The following is a 25138-nucleotide window of genomic DNA, read 5'->3' on the forward strand; positions in this document are numbered from 1 at the left end:
ATAAACCTTTATTATTTTCAGGTTTTGACTTGTTCTGTACATTCACTTGGATTTTTTTTCTTTTTTCCTTTTTTTTCCTCCTCTGTTGTAGTTCTCGATTTTATTGACACTGAGAAATCCAATTAAGCTTTTGAGCCTCTTTTTATTTCCTCAGTCACATTTTCATTGTCATAAACTGCTGCCTCTATGCTGGCCTTTTACAGTTCTGTGGAGTTTTCCTCTTTTATTTCTTCTCTTTTTAATTTTAATTTTTTAAACCTATTATTATTTTTTCTACATTTATTCCTTTGTTTGCTTTTCCTACTGTTCTTTCCCCCTTGCTGTTAATCTTTAACATATGTAAATCTTCTTTATCTACTTCTATTTAACTTGGCATATCTATTCTTTCTTTTCTTAATCTCCTTTCCTCTCAAAATATTTGTTAGTTTTATTATTGCTTTATTCCCCAATTGGATGACCCACCACCTAGAGTAATGTAAGTAAAAACAACAGTAAACAAGTGGAACCTGAGTAAACTTAAAAGCTTTTGCACAGCAAAGGAAACTATAAGCAAGGTGAAAAGACAAGCCTCAGAATGGGAGAAAATAATAGCAACTGAAACAACTGACAAAGGATCAATTTCCAAGATATACAAGGAACTCATACAACTCAATGCCAGAAAAACAAACAACCCAATCAGAAAGCGAAAAAAAGACCTAAACAGGCATTTCTCCAAAGAAGACATACAGATGGCTAGCAAACACATGAAAAGATGCTCAACATCACTCATTATTAGAGAAATGTAAATCAAAACTACAATGAGATATCACCTCACACCAGTAAGAATGGCCCTCATCAAAAAGTCTACAAAAAATAAATGCTGGAGAGGGTGTGGAGAAAAGGGAATGCTCTTGCACAGTTGGTGGGAATGTAAATTGATACAGCCACTATGGAAGATGGTATGGAGATTCCTTATGACCCAGCAATTCCACTCCTACACATATACCCTGAGAAAACCAAAACTGAAAAAGACACATGTATCCCATTGTTCACTGCAGCACTATTTAAAAAAGATAGAACATGGAAGCAACCTAGATGTCATTCGACAGATGAATGGGTAAAGAAGTTGTGGTATATAAACACAATGGAATATTAGCCATACAAAGGAATGCACTGGGTCCATCCTAATGAGGGGAATGAACCTAGAACCTATTTATCTGTATAATAATACAGAGTGAAGTAAGTCAGAATGAGAAAGATAAATACCATATTCTAACACATATATTGCATGGGAACCTGGAATGTTAGGTCCATGAATCAAGGCAAATTGGAAGCGGTCAAACAGTAGATGGCAAGAGTGAACATCAACATTCTAGGAATCAGTGAACTAAAATGGACTGGAATGGGTGAATTTAACTCAGATGACCGTTATATCTACTACTGTGGGCAGGAATCCCTCAGAAGAAGTGGGAGTAGCCATCATTGTCAACAAAAGAGTCCAAAATGCAGTACTTGGATGCAATCTCAAAAACGACAGAATGATCTCTGTTCATTTCCAAGGCAAACCATTCAATATCATGGTAATCCAGTCTATGCCCCAACCAGTAACGCTGAAAAGCTGAAGTTGAAAGAATCTATGAAGACCTACAAGAACTTTTAGAACTAACACCCAAAAAAGATGTCCGTTTCATTATAGGGGACTGGAATGCAAAAGCAGGAGGTCAAGAAACACCTGGAGTAACAGGTAAATTTGGCCTTGGAGTACAGAATGAAGCAGGGCAAAAGCTAATAAAGTTCTGCCAAGAGAATGCACTATTCATAGCAAACACCCTCTTCCAACAGCACAAGAGAAGACTCTATCATGGATATCACCAGATGGTCAACACCAAAATCAGATTGATTATATTCTTTGCAGCCAAAGATGGAGACGCTCTATACAGTCACCAAAAACAAGACTGGGAGCTGACTGTGGCTCAGACCATGAACTCCTTTTTGCGAAATTCAGACTGAAATTGAAGAAAGTGGGGAAAACCACTAGACCATTCAGTTCAGTTCAGTTGTTCAGTCACGTCTGACTCTTTGCGACCCCATGAACTGCAGCATGCCAGGCCTCCCTGTCCATCACCAACTCCCAGAGTCCACTCAAACTCACGTCCATCGAGTCAGTGATGCCATCCAGCCATCTCATCCTCTGTCAACGGCTTCTCCTCCTGCCCCCAATCCCTCCCAGCATCAGAGTCTTTTCCAATGAGTCAACTCTTCCCATCAGGTGGCCAAAGTATTAGAGTTTCAGCTTCAGCATCAGTCCTTCCAAAGAACACCCAGGACTGATCTCCTTTAGGATGGACTGGTTGGATCTCCTTGCAGTCCAAGGGACTCTCAAGAGTCTTCTCCAACACCACAGTTCAAAAGCATCAATTCTTTGGCACTCAGCTTTCTTCACAGTTCAACTCTCACATCCATACATGACCACTGGAAAAACCATAGCCTTGACTAGACAGACCTTTGTTGGCAAAGTAATGTCTCTGCTTTTGAATATGCTATCTAGGTTGGTCATAACTTTCCTTCCAAGGAGTAAGCATCTTTTAAATTCATGGCTGCAATCACCATCTGCAGTGATTTTGGAGCCCCAAAAAATAAAGTCTGACACTGTTTTCACTGTTTCCCCACCTATTTCCCATGAAGTGATGGGACCAGATGCCATGATCTTCGTTTTCTGAATGTTGAGTTTTAAGCCACCTTTTTCACTCTCCTCTTTTACTTTCATCAAGAGGCTTTTTAGTTCCTCTTCACTTTCTGCCATAAGAGTGGTATCATCTGCATATCTGAAGGTATTGATATTTTTCCTGGCAATCTTGATTTCAGCTTGTGCTTCTTCCAGCCCAGCGTTTCTCATGATGTAGTCTGCATATAAGTTAAATAAGCAGCGTGACAATATACAGCCTTGATGTACTCCTTTTCCTATTTGGAACCAGTCTGTTGTTCCATGTCCAGTTCTAACTGTTGCTTCCTGACCTGCATACAGGTTTCTCAAGAGGCAGGTCAGGTGGTCTGGTATTCCCATCTCTTTCAGAATTTTCCACAGTTTATTGTGATCCACACAGTCAAAGGCTTTGTATGACCTAAATCAAATCCCTTATGATTATACAGTGGAAGTGAGAAATAGATTTAAGGGACTAGATCTGATAGAGTGCCTGATGAACTATGGGACGGAGATCTGTGACTTTGTACAGGAGACAGGGAGCAAGACCATCCCCAAGAAAAAGAAATGCAAAAAAGCAAAATGGCTATCTGAGGAGGCCTTACAAATAGCTGTGAAAAGAAGAGAAGCAAAAAGCAAAGGAGTAAAGGAAAGATACACCCATGTGAATGCAGAGTTCCAAAGAATAGCAAGGAGAGATACGAAAGCCTTCCTCAGCAATCAGTGCAAAGAAACAGAGGAAAACAATAGAATGGGAAAGACTAGAGATCTCTTCAAGAAAATTAGAGATACTAAGGGAATATTTCAAGCAAAGATGGGCTCAATAAAGGCCAGATATGGTATGGACCTAACAGAAGCAGAAGATATTCAGAAGAGCTGGCAAGAAGACACAGAAGAACTGTACAAAAAAGATCTTCACAACCCAGATAATCACAGTGTGATCACTCACCTAGAGCCAGACATCCTGGAATGTGAAGTCAACTGGGCCTTAGGAAGCATCACTACAAACAAAGCTAGTGGAGGTAATGGAATTCAAGTTGAGCTATTTCAAATCCTAAAAGATGATGCTGTGAAAGTGCTGCACTCAATATGCCAGCAAATTTAGAAAACTCAGCAGTGGCCACAGGACTGGAAAAGGTCAGTTTTCATTCCAATCCCTAAGAAAGGCAATGCCAAAGAATGCTCAAACTACTGCACAATTGCACTCGTCTCACATACTTATAAAGTAACGCTCAAAATTCTCCAAGCCAGGCTTCAGCAACACGTGAACTGTGAACTTCCAAATGTTAAGCTGGTTTTAGAAAAGGCAGAGGAACCAGAGATCAAATTGCCAACATCTGCTGGTCATCAAAAAAGCAAGAGAGTTCCAGAAAACCATCTACTTCTGCTTTATTGACTATGCCAAAGCCTGTGACTTTGTGGTTCACAATAAACTGGGGAAAATTCTAAAAGAGATGGGAATACCAGACCACCTGACCTGCCTCTTGAGAAATTTGTATGCAGGTCCGGAAGCAACAGTTAGAACTGGACATGGAACAACAGACTACTTCCAAATAGGGAAAGGAGTACATCAAGGCTGTATATTGTCACCCTGCTTATTTAACTTATATGCAGAGTACATCATGAGAAACGCTGGGCTGGATGAAGCACTAGCTGGAATCAAAATTGCCGGGAGAAATATCAATAACCTCAGATATGCAGATGACACCACCTTTATGGCAGAAAGTGAAGAACTAAAGAGCTTCTTGATGAAAGTGAAAGAGGAGAGTGAAAAAGTTGGCTTAAAACTCAACATTCAGAAAACTAAGATCATGGCACCTGGTCCCATCACTTCATGGGAAATAGATGGGGAAACAGTGGAAACAGTGTCAGACTTTATTTTTGGGGGCTCCAAAATCACTGCAGATGGTGACTGCGGCCATGAAATTAAAAGACACTTACTCCTTGGAAGAAAAGCTATGACCAACCTGCTCCATCCATGGGATTTTCTAGGCAAGAGTACTGGAGTGGGTTGCCATTTCCTTCTCCAGAGGATCTTCCCGACCCAGGGATTGATCCGGGTCTTCTGCATTGTAGGCACACACTTTACCATCTGAGCCACCAGGGAAATCATAACCAACCTAGACAGCATATTCAAAAGCAGAGGCATTACTTTGTCACCAAAGGTCCATCTAGTCAAGGCTATGGCTTTTGGTATGTATAGTGGTCATGTATAGATGTGAGAGTTGGACTATAAAGAAGGCTGAACGCCAAAGAATTGATGCTTTTGAACTGTGGTGTTGGAGAAGACTCTTGAGAGTCCCTTGGACTGCAAGGAGATCCAACCATCCATCCTAAAGGAGATCAGTCCTGAATTTTCATTGGAAGGACTGAAGCTGAAACTCCAATCCTTTGGCTATCTGATACGAAGAGCTGACTCATTTGAAAAGACCCCAATGCTGGGAAAGATTGAGGGCAGGAGGAGAAGGGGACGACAGAGGATGAGATTGTTGGATAGCATCACCGACTCAATGGACATGAGTCTGGGTAAACTCCGGGAGTTGATGACAGACAGGGAGACCTGATATGCTGCGTTCAAGGGGTCACAAAAAGTCGGACACGACCGAACAACTGAACTGATCTTAACTGAACACATATATACAGAATCTAGAAAAATGGTACTGAAGATTTTATTTATAGGGCAACAGTGGAGAAACAGACATGGAGAATAGACTTATGGACATGGGGAGAGGGGAGGAGCAGGTGAGATGTATGGAAGGAGTAACATGGAGACTTACATTACCACATGTAAAATAGACTGCCAATGGGAATTTGCTGTATGGCTCAAGAAACTCAAACAGGAGCTCTGTATCAACCTAGAGGGGTGGGAGTTGCAAAACGGAGGGGATATATGTATACTTAGGTCTGATTAATTTTGAGGTTTGACAGAAAACAGCAATATTCTGTGAAGCAATTATCCTTCAATAAAAAATAAATTAATTAAAAAAATATATATATAAGAAAAAATTGTAGGAAGGAAAAAAAGTCTAAAAAGAAAGTAAAAAAAATGAAGACATTTAGGACAAGTTAAAATAACAAGGACACTCAAAACAGGTCTAAATATACAAAGGAAACAATTAGATTTGAGGGAAACTAAAATAACTTTTAAGAGAGGCAGTATAGGGGGCAGGAATGCAGATCTTCAAAATTCTTAGAGAATTACTTGAGTCTTTAAACTATTTCATATGTAACTCAAACTATTTCTTGTGTAACTTCACGTGTACTCTTACTTGAGTCTTTAAACTTTTTCACTTGTAACTCTTACTAAAACAAATACTTAAAGAGTATGAAGGGAAAGAAGAGAACCCATAATTCGTTAAGAGCTGGACTTAAAGCCCCTGCAGCTTGGCAGCCTGGTTCAGTGAGCCCGAGGCATTGCATCCTATGACGTTCATGGGAAGCAGGGCCTCTTCCACAGAAGACATTCGAGGACCCACCATTTAGAGAGAAAGAAGCAACTACTCTATTAAAAGGTGTGAACTTCTTCATTGTCATTTGCCTCTGATGCAAGTCCAGAGTTGACACAGGCCCCATTAGGAAAAAGTTCAACTTCCTACTGCCTTTCCTCACACAGTTGTAATGAAAGTGAGTCCTCTGCCAAACACAAGGTGTGGCAGGGCTGATGCCAGACTAATGGACCTGCCAGAGTTATTAACATGACTTCCTCAGCTGATTTCACATCTTCTTTTTCCAAACCTATATAAGAAATGAGTATTTTTTGTCCAGATATAAAGACTGCAGCCCACAACTGTGAATAACTGATGGATTGATAAAATTTGCAATGTTTATGCATCAAACACAGACAAGAGCACATGAAGATAGGATTTTGGCAAAGAGCAATGCTTTGCTAGTTCACAGTATTTCCATCTTTCAGTATTATCAAACACATGTTACAGACATAATTGCTTTGGCTATTTCCAAGGTAATACACAAAATAGTTAGCTATATTGAGTTCTTTCTTCCTGTTTACATAATCTGAGGCAGAGCCAGAGATGTCTAACATTCAAGCATCTGTTCCTATTCATTGTATATAGGTCCTGAGATCGAGTTTATTCTAGTGGTAGGGAGCAAAACTAAAACAGATGAAAGAAAACACGGCAGTTCAGGAAAAGCCAACGTACCTTCAGCATGTAGTAGAAGGGGAACCAGGACAGGAAGAGGTCAGAGAAGAATTCAACAATGCTGAACACACCATATACTACCCAGTAGGTCAGCCACTGGGTATCATCTTCTTTGTTGGGGCTTTCTATGGCTTTAATTCTGAAAGGCAATACAAAAGCAAGTGTATTATGTAGTAAGATCTCAATGAGACAATTTTGATCATTATACTTTCACGCTGCCCTCCAATACCAACTGAAAAACTCAGGCAATATATGTACCATGACAGTAGATGCATGAATTCAACATGAAAACAGACAGCAAAGTAGAAATATCAAGACAAGCTATTATAACCACTTGTTACCAGTCCTCTGGTCACCAGAGATGCCAGCACCAGCTGTCCCATGAGTCTCCACCTTGCCTGAGCCTCCACCACAGCTCCAGGAAATAGCACTAATGACTGGAAACTAGAGTGATCCCCATTTTCAAGTGGGGTCCTGCCACTAGGGACGTATTAAGATTTCACTCATGTACTTCAGTTCTTATGCACTTTAACTGAAGTACATCATGAGTGAGTAGGCATTTCGATAGACAATATCTTGGGAAACACAGTTCCAGAACGCTTTCCAGAGTTCATAACATACTTCGTAACAAACAGGTGAAAACTAACATTGGTTCTGACTGTCGTCACGTGATCCTCAGGCGGTGAACTTTCCTCCCCTCATCAGTTAACACTAGGACCTTCTCAGTATCAACTACCTTCTTAAACAAAATTCATTATGTAAATAAATAGAACTAAATTTAGAATAACCTTCTTTTAGTTCTGAATCAGAGGAATTTCTTCTAGTCCTAAAAATCCCTTCATTCTAAGACCCGATTCCATAATTTTTTATCCTATCCTGACATGTCTGGATACTTATAACTGAGCTGGACTGCATCAGTAAACTAGAAGAAATATGAATCTTGTTTAGCTTATGCAATGAGTTAACTACTGAAAATACATTGGCTACTTGGTAACAGGGGTTAGCCAAAGAAACAGTCTGATGAATCATGCTGAATCATCCCCTAAGAAAGCCTCTGAATTAATCAGAAGCAGCCATGGGTGTATGTGTGCCTGCCTACATGTGTGTTTTAAGAAAATGACCAAGTGGGGGAAAATTACAGCTGACTGCAATGACTGCTAATGACATGGGGAAAAGGCGAGGAGAGGGTGATGAAGTGAACGTGTTTTGAACATCAAGAGTAAATACAGAATCACAAAATAAATTGAAGAGAGCTAATTATAAAATAATGGCTTGTCACATGTAGACTGTGTCTGTGTTTTAGCTTTCCTCAGGTAGAAACTAGCTGATGTAATAGGAAGTCAAAGGAAAAAGTAGGCAAGCATGTGAACCAAAGAGCTAACAAATGTACATCCGTTACATGGAAGGTTTTTTAATTCCTGCTATGCTTTAAAGCTCATCATTCAGAAAATGAAGATCATGGCATCTGGTCCCACCACTTTATGGGAAATAGATGGGGAAACAGTGGAAACAGTGTCAGACTTTATTTTCCTGGGCTCCAAAATCACTACAGATGGTGATTGCAGCCATGTAATTGAAAGATGCTTGCTTCTTGGAAGAAAAGTTATGAACACCCTAGACAACATATTAAAAAGCAAATACATTACTTTGCCAACAAAGGTCCATCTAATCAAGGCTATGGTTTTTCCAGTGGTCATGTATGGATGTGAGAGTTGGACTATAAAGAAAGCTGAGCACCAAAGAATTGATGATTTTGAACTGTGGTGTTGAAGACTCTTGAGAGTCCCTTGGACTCCAAGGAGATCCAACCAGTCCATCCTAAAAGAAATCAATCCTGAATATTCATTGGAAAGACTGATGCTGAAACTCCAATACTTTGGCCACCTGATGCGAAGAACTGACTCATTGGAAAAGACCCTGATGCTGGGAAAGATTGAAGGCAGGAGGAGAAGGGGATGACAGAGGATGAGATAGTTGGATGGGACCAACTCAATGGACATGAGTTTGAATAAACTCCGGCTGTTGGTGATGGACAGGGAGGCCTGGTGTGCTGCTGTCCATGGGATGGTGAAGAGTCAGACACAATTGCGCAACCAAACTAAACTGAACTGAATTTCCTACTATAAAAAGAAAACTAGTAAAAGATGATTAATTTCATTGAATTATGAAATAGCCAGGCTTTCCCCTTCATTTCTTCCCAATGCTCATCTGTCTTTACATTATTTTACTATTCTTGGCTTATAGCCTTGTATCCTGGTGTTACCACTTACTAGATACGTGACCTTGGGCTAGTTTTTCTGGGCCTTAGTGAGCTCATCTGTCAAGTAGGGATGATAAGCCTTACTGTGTTGCTATGAAGATTAACTTAGTTAATACATGTTAAGCACTTAAACAGGGTAAGCACTCAGAAATATTGCTTTATTAGGTAGTAATTATAATATGGTGATAATTTATTATTATCATAGGGGGCAAAGGATTAAAAAGAAAGAAAGCAATAAGAACACTCCAGTCCTTCTGGCTAAGCAGAGCATAAAGGATTAATAGCATTGTTAATACAGGAAAGAGGAGATTAGAGAATCACTCAGGGATTTTAATTGTACTTCACTCTCCAAATCCAAAAGGCTACAGAAAGTACAGGGTTGGGTGAAATCCAAAAATCCTATTTGCAGGTCAATGTAATAAACCTGGACGCTGCTTAAAGCATTTTTCAGGTCTACATGGAGACTGGCCGAAAGTCTTGACACTGGTATTGGACTGGCACAGACAGAGATGCAGCCACCGGCCCGCCCTCATCCGGACCACGCAGCCCCGGTGCCTGCGCTGGCTGCCTCCACCTTGTTGAATCGTCTGTGGCTTTGCTGCTGCTTCTGAAAGTAAGATCAGGAACCAAAACCAGCCAAAGCACAGCATTAAACAGATGTAAAAAAACCAAAGTTCGAGTAGATACGGTCTATCAGCATTTTCTCCCTCCAAATTAAGACTCTCCCTCCAAATACTTACATTCAGAGAATCTAAGTATTCTGTGACCCACAGACATGAGTAAACTGTAAATTCCCTAAGTCCTTCATTAGAAAGAAATCATGTAAACTAAAGACAGTTGATGTGAAATTGAAAGTCACTCAGTTGTGCCCAACTCTTTGAGACCGCATGGACTGTAGCCCACCAGGCTCCTCTGTCCATGGAATTCTCCAGGCAAGAATACTGGAGTGGGTTGCCATGCCCTTCTCCCGGGGATGTTCCCAACCCAGGGGTCGAACCCAGGTCTCCCACACTGCAGGCAGATTCTTCACCGTTTGAGCTATCCAGGTAGCCCCTGCAAGTTAAGCATTTTTTACACTATAATAACTTTTTCAGACTCAAAGTTTATTCCTGGTTAATGAGTATTTCAATACATTCAAGTCATTAAGTTAAAAATGTCCATTTTCTACAATAGTATGGAGTATAAGCTGTGTGTACATTATATTTAGTATTATATATGCATATGTCTACAATGAAGGGGAAGCATAATATAGATGATAAATACAAAAAGCCAGTTAAGCCATTTTGCAATTATTTATTCCTATGTTCTATATTTTAAATGAGCTACTTTAAAAGTAACTTCTAAGAGGGAATAAGACTGTCTGGCTTAATCTTCTTTGTTGTAATTTTTCTTAAGATAAAAAGGCAATGAAAAAATACATAAGATTCTTTACCATCAGTACAAACCAAACCAAACCAAACCAGCGTTACTTTTCTCCACTCAATTCTTGGTGGTAAAATGGCCAGAGAGGCCCTGTCTAGGTAATCCACCATGACTACCAGTGACAGACCTGTTCAAATGCATGCATATGTGGAGCACTGACCATGCATGACACTGTACTGAGCTCTGGGGCCAAAACAGTGACGCTCCAGGGCCGAAAATCAAAAACAGTCAAGTGATACTTCCATTCTTAAGTAAGCAGCACAGGTGTGCTTGGGGAACGGTCCACTGAATGAGTTAAGACAAACAAGAAACGTCACTGGAAGCAAAACAAAGTAAAAAATAGATTTAATATTTAAAAACTGTTAGTAAAAATTATGCCCAGTGCTTAGGAACAAGTATACTACTGTACCAAAACAGAAGACAACCACTAGCCATAACACATATTCATAACTTGGAAAAACAAAACCTTATTGTACCTTATTGCTCCTTAAACAATGATGTCTTAAGCTGCTGATATCTAAGTACAGGAAAAAATAACACAAGGAACAAAAAACAATCAGTAGCAAAAATAAGTTAAAATATGACTTGAGAGGTTTTTCCTTAATCATTTAAGTTCAATGACATGAGTAAGAGAACCATGACTATGATTAAGTCAGTTTTCCCCTATATGTTAATTAAAAGTTCAGTTCAGTTCAGTTCAGTCGCTCAGTCGTGTCCTACTCTTTGTGACCCCATGAACTGCAGTACACCAGGCCTTCCTGTCCATCACCAAATCCCGGAGTTTACTCAAACTCATGTCCATTGAGTTGGTGATGCCATCCAACCATCTCATGCTCTGTCATCCCCTCCTCCTCCTGCCCCCAATCCCTCCCAGCATCACGGTCTTTTCTAATGAGTCAACTCTTAGCATGAGGTGGCCAAAGTATTGGAGTTTCAGGCTCAGCATCAGTCCTTCCAATGAACACCCAGGACTGATCTCCTTTAGGATGGACTGCTTGGATCTCCTTGCAGTCCAAGGGACTCTAAAGAGTCATCTGCAACACCACAGTTCAAAGCATCAATTCCTTGGTGCTCGGCTTTCTTCACAGTCCAACTCTCACATCCATACGTGACCACTGGAAAAACCATAGCCTTGACTAGATGGACCTTTGTTGGCAAAGTAATGTCTCTGCTTTTGAATATGCTGTCTAGGTTGGTCATATCTTTCCTTCCAAGGAGTAAGTGTCTTTTAATTTCTTGGCTGCAGTCACCATCTGCAGTGATTTTGGAGCCCCCCAAAATAAAGTCTGACACTGTTTCCACTGTTTCCCCATCTATTTCCCATGAAGTGATGGGACCAGATGCCATGATCTTCATTTTCTGAATGTTGAGCATTAAGCCAACTTTTTCACTCTCCTCTTTGACTTTCATTATGAGGCTTTTTAGTTCCTCTTCACTTTCTGCCATAAGGGTGGTTAATTAAAAGTAACCACCCTTAATTAAGAAGTTCCTAAAATGTTGATTCTGTTAGTGTTTAACTTAAATTATCCCCTCCTTTTACATAGAGAAAATTGAATATTATAAAAGTTAATTTATTTGCCCAAGGTTAATTCAGCTAGTAATTATCAGGTGCATTATATATGCTTCTGATCACTCACACGAAAGAAACCTGGGTACACACTACCCAGACTCTATGTGGTTCACATGTAACTTAGTCACTATAGTTCACACTAGCCAAATGATGTAAAATTAAGTATTAATATTAAATGTCTTCAGAGCACTGGCTTTACTACTGAAACTAGTTGTGCTCATCAATAGGATTTTAATTTTAATAAGTTGATTATATTTCCAGACTGACAGGACATCAAAAAAAAAAAAAACCATTCATGAAAAAGGCCTATAACAATAAAAAGCTTTGAGATGTGCTGTTTGTAAGGAACAGAAAGGAATCTACTTCTGGTCCATTTGCTTTGTTCTATTTCGAATGTGGTAAGTTACATTTAAAAACAAATATTCCAGAGTTTAAGGTGTATTATTTGAAGCATGAATATGAAGAATATGGACCAGAATGTTAATATCCTTTCCGATACAGCAGACACACACTGTGACCACTATGCACAGCAGTGCTTCTGGCACTCCTATGCCAGAATTTATCAGAGAATGTGAAGTAGGAATTCCTGACAGCTTAAAATGTTTTTCCTATTTCCTATTACCTCTGTTTAGGAGTCTGTCATTTCAAATATTATTTCACACATACAAATTAGAAGGAAAAAAACACACATTTTAAGACATGAACAGTATTTATTTCCATGCCAGTAAAGAAGAGATTAAATTACATGCCAGTAAATTAGGGATACCAAGGGAACATTTCATGCAAAGATGGGCTCAATAAAGGACAGAAATGGTATGGACCTAACAGAAGCAGAAGATATTAAGAAGAAGTGGCAAGAAGACACAGAAGAACTGTACAAAAAAGATCTTCACAACCAACATAATCACGATGGTGTGATCACTTACCTAGAGCCAGACATCCTGGAATGCCAAGTCAAATGGGCCTTGGAAAGCATCACTATGAACAAAGCCAGTGGAGGTGATGGAATCCTAGTTGAACTATTTCAAATCCTGAAAGATGATGCTGTGAAAGTGCTGCACTCAATATGCCAGCAAATTTGGAAAACTCAGCAGTGGCCACAGGACTGGAAAAGGTCAGTTTTCATTCCAATCCCAAAGAAAGGCAATGCCAAAGAATGCTCAAACTATGGCACAATTGCACTCATCTCACACGCTAGTAAAGGAATGCTCAAAATTCTCCAAGCCAGGCTTCAGCAATACGTGAACCGTGAACTTCCTGATGTTCAAGCTGGTTTTAGAAAAGGCAGAGGAACCAGAAATCAAATTGCCAACATCCGCTGAATCATCAAAAAAACAAAAGAGTTCCAGAAAACCATCTACTTCTGCGTTATTGACTATGCCAAAGCCTTTGACTGTGTGGATAACAATAAACTGTGGAAAATTCTGAAAGAGATGGGAATACCAGACCACCTGACCTGCCTCTTGAGAAATCTGTATGCAGGTCAGGAAGCAACAGTTAGAACTGGACATGGAACAACAGACTACTTCCAAATAGGGAAAGGAGTTCGTCAAGGCTGTATATTGTCACCCTGCTTATTTAACTTCTATGCTGAGTACATCATGAGAAATGCTAGGCTGGAAGAAGCACAAGCTGGAATCAAGACTGCTGGGAGAAATATCAATAATCTCAGATATGCAGATGACACTACCTTTATGGCAGAAAGTGAAGAACTAAAGAGCTTCTTGATGAAAGTGAAAGAGGAGAGTGAAAAAGTTGGCTTAAAGCTCAACATTCAGAAAACGAAGATCATGGCATCTGGTCCCATCACTTCATGGCAAATAGATGGGGAAAGAGTGGAAACAGTGTCAGACTTTATTTTGGGGGGCTCCAAAATCACTGCAGATGGTGATTGCAGCCATGAAACTAAAAGACACTGACTCCTTGGAAGGAAAGTTATGACCAACCCAGATAGCATATTGAAAAGCAGAGACATTACTCTGCCAACAAAGGTCCATCTAGTCAAGGCTATGGTTTTTCCAGTGGTCACGTATGGATGTGAGAGTTGGACTGTGAAGAAGGCTGAGCACCGAAGAATTGATGCTTTTGAACTGTGGTGTTGGAGAAGACTCTTGAGAGTCCCTTGGACTGCAAGGAGATCCAACCAGTCCATTCTAAAGGAGATCAGTCCTGGGATTTCTTTGGAAGGAATGATGCTGAAGCTGAAACTCCAGTACTTTGGCCACCTCATGTGAAGGGTTGACTCATTGGAAAAGACTCTGATGCTGGGAGGGATTGGGGGCAGGAGGAGAAGGGGACGACAGAGGATGAGATGGCTGGATGGCATCACTGACTCGATGGAAGTGAGTTTGAGTGGACTCTGGGAGTTGGTGATGGACAGGGAGGCCTGGCATGCTGCGATTCATGGGGTCACAAAGAGTCGGACATGACTGAGCAACTGAACTGAACTGAAGTGAACTGAAAGAAGAGATTTTTGTTCATGGAAATAAAGATCAGAAACTATGGACACTCAGAAAAGTACTTGTTGTTTTGCTGCCGAGTAGGTGTACTTTCAAAACAAGAGAGAACACCAACAGAGAAAGAGATAAACAAAGAAAAAACTAAACAAGTAAAGAAGTAAAGGAGCAATTTGCTTCTTTACTGTTTGTGTCATACCCAATCCTCCTCCCTACCCCAAAGAAGGATACAATCAGTACAGCAAATCTGCTTCTTAAATATGTAGAAACTGTCTTCTAAGATGACTATACAAGAACAACGAAAAAATATACCATGTTCCTTTAATTTTTAATAGTGTTCCCCTATAGTACAAAATGACCGACTTAATGAACTACTTAATATAATATAAGCTAAATTTGCAGGCAAATGTATATCAAGATGACTCTATAAAACAACTCTAATGGAAGTTGAAATACAAAAAAGCCAAAAGCAGTCTTTTAGTGGTCAAATATTTTGGTGTTTAATTATGGTGATCATATCTGCCAACTGTTTGCTTTTTTTTAAATGCAAAATGGAAGTGTCAGTAATGGCTGAATATAAAGCATAAGGAATGTTGGCAGTGGGCAGGCCAGGGGAGTCAGATACCCTTTCCCTACACCTGACTTTGCCTCAACAGACTTGTGAACTAAGTCGTAAAACCTGATTTTGTCACTTTAGTCTCCAAATATGTTAAAGGTAGCTACAGTTCCAGCAGCTTGATCTCTAAGACCTCTTCTGGCTGCTGCTGCTGCTGCTGCTAAGTCGCTTCAGTCGTGTCCGACTCTGTGTGACCCCAGAGATGGCAGCCCACCAGGCTCCCCCGTCCCTGGGATTCTCCAGGCAAGAACACTGGAGTGGGTTGCCATTTCCTTCTCCAATGCATGAAAGTGAAAAGTGAAAGTGAAGTCACTCAGTTGTGTCTGACTCCTAGCAACCCCATAGACCACATTTTATAATTCCAAACAGAAAGCATTAGACTATTCACTAGGCAATATTAAAAGATGAATGCCCGAAGCAATAAAACAGCAGATGCAAACAACCAGGTCCTACTATATGGCACAGGGAATTATATTCAGTATTTTGTAATAATCCATAATGGAAAAAATATATATATGTAAAACTGAATCACCTTCTGTACACTAGAAGCTAACATAGCAATGTAAACCAACTATACTTCAATAAACAAACAGAAAACACCAGCAGATGCAGATTCTACTGGGACAACCCTCTGCTGATAAAACTGATGGCTCTGTAAATATAATATCTATGTCAGGTATGTACTGGAAAATTTAACTTACACTCATGCACCCTTACAACCTCTGCAGGAACAACCTGAACTGACCTTCCCCAGATGAAAGAGGGCCACATCAAGATGCAGAGAGCAATCTAGAGTTACCTCTGCCATGTAAGTGATCCCTTCACTAGGTCACCTGGCCACACCAGCAGAAGTTGTAGGATATATATAGTGGCCTTGTGAGAGGGACAGATGGCAGCCCCACTCCCAGGAACCAGGAAGTGTTAGTATGAAGTCAACATAGGTTTCTGCAGCCCCTGCTTAGATTTCAACTGCTAGAAAAGTAATTTCATTAGCAATTTTTGAAACTATTTTTAAACTTCTGCTATACTGATTTATTCTCAAAACTTGGTAATATTATTGATAGGCATTAAATATCTTAAAGTGTCCCATAAATATATTTGTTTGATTTTATTTTTTAATATATTTTTTTATCTATTTGGCTGTCCTGGCTCTTAGTGTGGCATGGGGAGCTTTGATCTTTAGTTATAGCATGCAGGGTCTTTTAGTCATGGCATGTGGTATCTACTTCCCTGTCTAGGAAATGCATCTGGGCCCCTCGAATTGGGAGTGTGGAGTCTTAGCCTCTGGACCATCAGCAAAGTCTCTATACTTGTTTTAAATACTATTCAAGGATATTAACTTGAAAAATGGAGTCCTCATTCAAAGTCCTAAAAAAAGAAAGCTCTAGGACAGGGGGAAGAGGAAGGCAGCTCGGAAGAACAAATAGATCTTATCTCCAGGGCCTCCATGAAGAGAACAAAAAAACAGTTCATTAAAGTTCACAGGGAACACTCCAGAACAGAGTCTGGAATGAAGTCTCCCTCTACAACTGCTTCAGAGCCCAGAAACTACATTATGAATAAATCACTCAAATCATTCATCTTATTTGCTCCTCAAAACTTTCTTTTCTCTATGACACAGGCAAAAGGAAAAAAGCAAAAACATAACCAAAGTACTGGCTGTAATTATCTACAAAATAGTCACGGGTGTATAAGGATAACTTATTAGTGTTACAGTTTTCTCCATAACTCCTTCATCTTAAAATAGTTCAGTAATACTAACCATAATACAAAGTGAAAACAACCAGCAAACAGCTGACAAACGTAAATTTTACGACCTCAGTGGTGCTTAAGGCAACATTTACAGACTGTCAGTTGTATTTTTGGTCCAAGTACCCAGTAGGCCAGAAAGGAAAGTGTGGGCATGCGCCGCCCTGCCCTGCAGCTCTCCTAACAAGGAACACACAGTTGCAAAGAGAAAAGCGGGTGTAATGGGGACATAAGCAGCTGAGTGGAAAATATATCTGCCCCCAAGTGCTCATGAATGTAAAAGAAAAAAGATAATTACAAGTTATATAAAAAACACAAGAAAACAAACACATTCCTTACTAATAAGTCTATGAGAGAAACACAAATACACATCCTCCAGCACCATTAGGGAAGCCTAGCTCTGGTTCACAAGACTTGCTCTCGTGAGACGGAAAGTGATTCAGAACTGTCAGTCACACCACGGCGACCTTCCTAAACTCCCCTCTGGGTGGTGAACCTCTGTTCAGGGGTCTGCCACTGCAGACTGTAACTAGCTAGATTTCAACCCTTTTTAGCCTACCTTTCCTCGTGTTATCTGCTGTGTACTGTCTGCTAAAATGCTATAGCTTTCACTTGTGATTGACTGTAGTACAACCCTTGTAGTTATTCTGACTGTATTCCCCTTCACCATCCCCTTTTCCAATCTGACTTCATACAGCTCAATTCAGTTCAGTCCCTCAGTCGTGCCAACTCTTTGTGACCCCATGGACTGCAGCACGCCAGGCCTCCCTGTCCATCAACAACTCCCAGAGTTCACTCAAACTCATGTCCATTGAGTCAATGATGCCATCCAACCACCTCATCCTTTGTCGTCCCCTTCTCCTCCCACCTTCAATCTTTCCCAGCATCAGGGTCTCTTCAAATGAGTCAGCTCTTCGCATGAGGTGGCCAAAGGATTGGAGTTTCAGTTTCAACACCAGTCCTTCCAATGAATATTCAGGACTGCTGTCCTTTAGGATGGACTGGTTGGATCTCCTTGCAGTCCAAGGGACTCTCAAGAGTCTTCTCCAACACCACAGTTCAAAACCATCGATTCTTCGGTGCTCAGTTTTTTTTATAGTCCGACTCTCACATCCCTACATGACAACTGGAAAAATCATAGCTTCGACTAGACAGACCTTTGTTGGCAAAGTAATGTATTTGCTTTTTAATATGCTGTCTAGGTGGGTCATAATTTTTCTCCCAAGGAGTAAGCATCTTTTAATTTCATGGCTGCAGTCACCATCTGCAGTGATTTTGGAGCCCCCCAAAATAAAGTCTGACACCCTTTACACTGTTTCCCCATCTATTTGCCATGAAGTGATGGGACCAGATGCCATGATCTTAGTTTTCTAAATGTTGAGCGTTAAGCCAACTTTTTCACTCTCCTCTTTCATACTCATCAAGAGGTTCTTTAGTTCTTCTTCACTTTCTACCATAAGGGTGGTATCATCTGCATGTTGGAGGTTATTGATATTTCTCCCGGCAATCTTGATTCCAGCTTGTGCATCATCCAGCCCAGTGTTTCTCATGATGTACTCTTAAGTTAAATAAGCAGGGTGACAAGATACAGCCTTGACATACTCCTTTCCCTATTTGGAACCAGTCTGTTGTTCCATGTCCAGTTCTAACTGTTGCTTCCTGACCTGCATACAGATTTCTCAAGAGGCAGGTCAGGTGGTCTGGTATTCCCATCTCTTTCAGAATTTTCCACAGTTTGTTGTGATCCACACAGTTGAAAGCTTTGGCATAGTCAATAAAGCAGAAATAGATGTTTTTCTGGAACTCTCTTGCTTTTTCCATGATCCAGCAGATGTTGGCAATTTGATCTCTGGTTCCTCTGCCTTTTCTAAATCCAGCTTGAACATCTGGAAGTTTATGGTTTACATACTGTTGAAGACTCACTTGGAGAATTTTGAGCATTACTTTACTAGCATGTGAGATGAGTGCAGTTGTGCGGTAGTTTGAGCAGTCTTTGGTATTGCCTTTCTTAGGGACTGAAATGAAAACAGACCTTTTCCAGTCCTGTGGCCACCGCTGAGTTTTCCAAAGTTGCTGGTATATTGAGTGCAACACTTTCACAGCATCATCTTTTTAGGATTTGAAATAGCTCAACTGGAATTCCATCACATCCACTAGCTTTGTTCATAGTGATGCTTACTAAGGCCCACTTGACTTCACATTCCAGGATGTCTGGCTCTAGGTGAGTGATCACATCATAATTATCTGGGTCGTGAAGATCTTTTTTGTACAGTTCTTCTGTGTCTTCTTGCCACCTGTTCTTAAGATCTTCTGCCTCTGTTAGGTCCATACCATTTGTGTCCTTTATTGAGCCCATCTTTGCATGAAATGTTCCCTTGGTATCTCTAATTTCTTGAAGAGATCTCTAGTTTTTCCCAGTCTATTGTTTTCCTCTGTTTCTTTGCATTGATCACTGAGGAAGGATTTCTTATCTCTCCATGCTATTCTTTGGAACTCTGCATTCAAATGGGTGTATCTTTCCTTTTCTCCTTTGCTTTTTGCTTCTCTTCTTTTCACAGCTATTTGTAAGCCTCCTCAGACAGCTATTTTGCTTTTTTGCATTTCTTTTTCTTGGGTATAGTCTTGATCCCTGTCTCCTGTACAATGTCACAAACCTCTGTCCATAGTTCATCAGGCTCTCTGTCTATTAGATCTAGTCCCTTAAATCTATTTCTCACTTCCACTGTATAACCATTAGGGATTTGATTTAGGTCATACTTGAATGATCTAGTGGTTTTCCCTACTTTCTTCAATTTAAGTCTGAATTTGGCAATAAAGAGTTCATGATCTGAGCCAAAGTCAGCTCCCAGTCTTGTTTTTGCTGATAAAAGAATATAATCAATCTGATTTTGGTATTGACCATCTGGTGATGTCCATGCATAGAGTCGTCTCTTGTGTTGCTGGAAGAGGGTGTTTGCAATGATCAGTACGTTCTCTTGGCAAAACTCTATTAGCCTTCTCCCTGCTTCGTTCCGTACTCCAAGGCCAAATTTGCCTGTTCCTCTGGGTGTTTCTTGACTTCCTACTTTTGCATTCCAGTCCCTTATAGTGAAATGGACAGTTTTTTGGGGTGTCAATTCTAGAAGGTCTTGTAGGTCTTCATAGAATTGTTCAACTTCAGCTTCATCAGCTTTACTGGTTGGGGCATAGATTTGGATTACCGTGAATTTGAATGGTTTGCCATGGAAATGAACAGAGATCATGCCTTTGTTTTTAAGACTGCACCGAAGTACTGCATTTTGGACTCTTGTTGACTACGACATTTCTTCTAAGGGATTCTTGCCCACAGTAGTAGATATCATGGTCATCTGAGTTAAATTCACCCATTCCAGTCCATTTTAGTTCGCTGATTCCTAAAATGTTGACGTTCACTCTTGCTATCTCCTTTTTGACCACTTCCAATTTGCCTTGATTCATGGACCTAACATTCCAGGTTCCTATGCAATATTGCTCTTTATAGCATCAGACCTTGCTTCCATCACCAGTCACATCCACAACTGGGTGTTGTTTTTACTTTGGCTCCATCCCTTCATTCTTTCTGAAGTTATTTCTCCTCTTATCTCCAGTAGTATATTGGGCACCTACCAACCTGGGGAGTTCATCTTTCAGTGTCCTATCTTTTTGCCTTTTCATACTGTTCCTGGGGTTCTCAAGGAAAGAATACTGAAGTGGTTTGCCATTCCCTTCTCCAGTGGACCATATTCTGTCAGAACTCTCCACCATGACCCACCTGTCTTGGGTGGCCCCATGGGCATGGCTCATAGTTTCATGGAGTTAGACAAGGCTGTGATCAATGTGATTAGATTGGTGAGTTTTCTGTGACTGTGTTTTTCAGTTTGTCTGTCCTCTGATGGAGAAGGATAAGACTTCATACAGATCATCCCCAAACATCTCGCCTCCCTGAGATGTGCTGCCTCCTGACAAAGAACTGAAGGCAAGCCGCATTTGCTCAGAAGACCCAATGCAGTGTGCCATCTGGCTGTGCACAGTTAAAAAAGAGGTTTCTGCGTATAACGATGTATAGCGCCGCCATCATAAATCAATGCTACATCACATCGGACAAGAGAAAGAACTTGTTAGTAATATATTCTAATCCACAGTTATAACACACTGCAAATTATTGTGTGTGCAGATATGATTTGGAATGGCAGTACCTTGAGAAACATACTGCATGAAGTTGATGTATTCACATTGACAGTGTCAAATGGATAAAGAAAAAGTTATATCAACAATTAATTTTCATCCCTATGGAAAGTTTTGGCCTCTGTGGGACACTTAAAGAGCCATATGGGAAGCAATATAACAGAAGTTTAAAACATGGACTCTGCGGCCAGACTCCCTAGGCTAAAACATCAGTTTAATCATCCACTGTTGTGAGACCATAATCAAATTAGTTCTGTTTCTCTGTTTCCTCATCTGTAAAACAGGAATAATCATAATACTTACATCACAGGGCTGTCATGAGGATTAAATGAGCTATATTTGTAAAGCACTTAAACAGAGATATTTAAGTGTTTATTAAATTAAGTGCCACACAGTTATTCAACAGCTCCACAAGGAGCTAAAAGCAGTCACACTGCTTGTACTGATAGCAAAAGCTTAAATCGGGCTGGTGAGGACACGCAGAAGATAAAATGACGCATCACCCAGTGGGTATGAGATCTGAAAAATGCTGCCAAACATTAGATTAAATATAGACATTAAAATGCTGGACTCAGAGCATCCAGTATCTTCTCAAGCTTGGCGCTAAAATACTCCTGAACGCGCTTTAACATTCCTGCGCACTTAACTGAGGCTCCAGACCAAGCCTAGCCTCTGTGTGACCTTGGAAAACCTTCTAAACTCTCTCTGGATCTTTTGAAAAGCGTTGATGATCAGACTACCCGTTTGAACGCTAAGGCCCAACTCTGATAGTCCCAGGAAGGTGGCCACCTGATCCCTAACAAAAATATGAAATAAAAAGGAGAAAAAGTAATAGATGTTTTAATAGAATTTCAAACAAAAAGGTTGCTGGGTTGTACAGAAAGCAAGCCCTCCTCCTTTCCCTTATCTTCAGGACAAAGACAAAAAGAGAAAACAAAGCCATTAGGCTTTCCCTCCTATTCCACTTGAATAAAAAAGCAGTCAAGAACAGCCACCACATTCCAGGACCACTGGGAGGAGGTTGTCTTGGGTCTCAGCTCCAACTCTGATGCTTTAGTGTAGTATACACTCCTGAGAGGTCTCTCAGAAAGACTTGTTAATAAATGCATGGCCACCCCAGAAACAAAGATGGTTGCAAAACTTTATAAATATATTAACTGCTAAATCTGTATACTTTAAAAGGGTTGCATGAGACTTCTATCTCAGCAAAAAATGGGGGAGGGGCAGGTCCACTGTGGTAATAAAGTTTCCTATGACTATCCAGTAGTCTGCTTTCTCTTATCAGTAATAGAAGGAAGTAGGGAGATTAAAGTCTTTCTGTCAACAGCTCTTGATAATGAGAAGGCTGGGATGACATTTCAAACTGCCTATACAGGGTGGCCAAAAAGTCTGGAAACGTAGAGGAAGAGGATAAAGGTCCTGCTCTCAAAGGGAAATTATCTGCACAGAAAATAAGAGTAACCAGTAGGAAGGGGCCTCCTGATAACAAGCTGGTTCCACTGCCTGGAGGGCTGGCCAGGCCTCTAGCTGTCTTTGGCTCCAACACGCCTCCAAGACCTGGCAGGAAGCCAGGAGCACCTCAGCCCCACCCACATATTTCCCAAGGTAGTGAGCCATGAGAAAAGCTGGGAAGACAGATGAGCTTTCCCAAATTTTATTTCTGCACCCTGCAGCCTCTTGGTCAACCAAGCTTGACCATTGTTGGCCACCCAACAGGGACCATTAAATAGCACAATCTGATGGCCCAAGGAGATGAAGTGGCAGGAGTGAACACGGAAAGGTGAGAAAGAAAGGGATTAGCAATAGTTTGGCGGGATCACCAATTCCTTCCAGAGATCACAGCAGCCAGAATGACCTTAAGAATGTAAATCTTCACGTCACCTCTTATTTCGAACCCATCCAAGGCAGTCAGAAAACATGCAAATTCCCCACAACTACCTGAAATAACCTGCACACTGGACGTGTCAGCCAGTAGCCGTGGCTGGCTGACACGTGCCCCCTCTGGCCCTCCTTCGCCCCTCTTCCCTCTCAGAGCTCCCAGTGCACCAGTGCCTCCAGGGCCTGGCGCACATTACTTCCTCCTCCAGGGTCTGCTCTCAGCTGGCACCTTCCCATCCATCAAGTCTTAACTCCAACAGTAGCTCAGATGAGTAATCTGCAGGGGTCCCTGCTGTTAGCCTCTCCCACAGCTCCCTGTGGGTGCTCTGTGGAGGACTCACCACACGGTCACTATTTCATTATTTACTGCAGTTTACTATGTGGTCTATCCGTGCACAGATGGGGACTATGTCCGCCTTAGTCCCTGTGTATCTGAGATGCTGCCACGGTGCATGGGTAGCATTTGGTGTTTGCTTAATATTACTAGATGAACCTGTATTTAAAAAAAAAACAACACTCTGGCTGGCAAGAATTCCATCGGACGAGAACAATTAGAGTGATGGCAGATCACATCTTGAGTAACGCTGATTTAGGTGCTACGAATAGCACCATTTGCAAGGACTTTCTTTCTGACAATTACACCGTCACATTGGTTAAGCAATGAACAGACTTATTAGGCTAATGTAACAGCGATTGCCTCAAGTGTTTCCTAACTGGGGGTCTGTATGCTTTATTGTGCTTACAGTCTCCTTGAATCTCTTTCATAAAGCAGAGGCCAGGTGGGCCTCTAGACCCTCCCCAGGGTCTGCGGGCCATTCTTCCACCCCTTCAATCCCCCTCTTCAAGTATATTAAGCACAAGCTACACTGCTGCTTTATACTGGGGCTTCTCAGCATGACCTTTAAAAATGAGACTCCTTTAAAAATTCCAAAACCCATGTTGCACCTGAGAGTAATTACATCATAATCTTCAGGGGCAGGGCCCAGGAATCAGTCATTTTTAAGGCTCCTCAGATACTTCCAGTGGGCAGTCTTAGGGAAGAATCTAAGCACCCACAGAGACCAACCTTCACTTAATGATACAGAATCCTGTATTCATTTTAAATGAGAGTCCCTTGGACAGCAAGATCAAATCAGTCAATCCTAAAGGAAATCAACCCTGAATATTCACTGGAAGGACTGATGCTGAACCTCCAATACTTTGGCCACCTGATGCAAAGAGCTGACTCATTGGAAAAGACCCTGGAGCCAGGAAAGATTGAAGGCAGGAAGAGAAGGGGGGTGACAGAGGATGAGATGGTTGGATGGCGTCACCAACTCTATGAACATGACTTTGAGCGAATTCTGTGAGATAGTGAAGGACAGGGAGGCCTGATGTGCTGTAGTCCACTGGGTCACAAAGAGTCATATACCAATTTAGTGACTGAACAACCATGTTCATTTTAAAAGTAAGAGTTGGATCTACCAAAAGGAAACACCCTATGAACAAATACTAATAGACGTAGGTACTCATCAATTATTCCCTGAATTTTTATTTAAGTCATTAAAACCCTTTTATTAGATTTCTAATACTCATCACTCCTGTTAAAATGTACTACAAATGTCACTTTGCCTCAGAGTACTCAGATAGAAAAGAAAATAAAGTGTGTCTACTTGATGAATAGAGAAATTCTAAAATATATAAAGCCCATTTACCTCAGAAATATGATCATGTCTACCATTTCAAAGAATTCCTAGCAATAAACAGGGACATTTAGCTTCTTCTAAATAAAAACAGCCAATAATATTCAATGGACTATGTAGAAAATGAATTAAAAAATGACTTTAAACAAATGATAAAACTTAAATTGACTCACTTGAAATTACTTTAAAATATGACTTTAAAAATGGCTAGAATTAATTCAGTAGGCCAAGGAAAAGCTTGTCCAAGCTCTGTCTGCCTTTAGTCACATCCACTTCCACATACACAGGTCTACACACCCTACCGAGAAACAGATTTTTACTTCTAAAGCCTATACCAATGATCTAATCACACCAACAGACAAGGTTATGGTTCTCACAAGATTATACATCAAATGGCACTGATGTGGAGAAAACATTTTTTAAGCTCTGCGGTATTTTTAAAGAGCCATAGTCTCTGCTAGTTTAAAACAATTCAAGCAGCTT

At 40.7% G+C, this 25138-nt stretch overlaps 1 protein-coding gene across 1 annotated transcript in view; it reads right to left on the reverse strand.

Moving 5' to 3' along the window:
• Positions 1 to 25138, reverse strand: part of REEP5 (receptor accessory protein 5) — a 43854-nt gene that overhangs the window by 16117 nt on the left and 2599 nt on the right. Inside the window, exon 3 of the mRNA XM_006056867.4 lies at positions 6841 to 6979. Coding sequence (XP_006056929.1) covers positions 6841 to 6979 — 139 coding nt within the window. The remainder of the gene's footprint in view (positions 1 to 6840; positions 6980 to 25138) is intronic.

This window comes from Bubalus bubalis, chromosome 11 (genome assembly GCF_019923935.1).
Source record: "Bubalus bubalis isolate 160015118507 breed Murrah chromosome 11, NDDB_SH_1, whole genome shotgun sequence".
NCBI classification, from domain to species: Eukaryota; Metazoa; Chordata; class Mammalia; order Artiodactyla; family Bovidae; genus Bubalus; species Bubalus bubalis.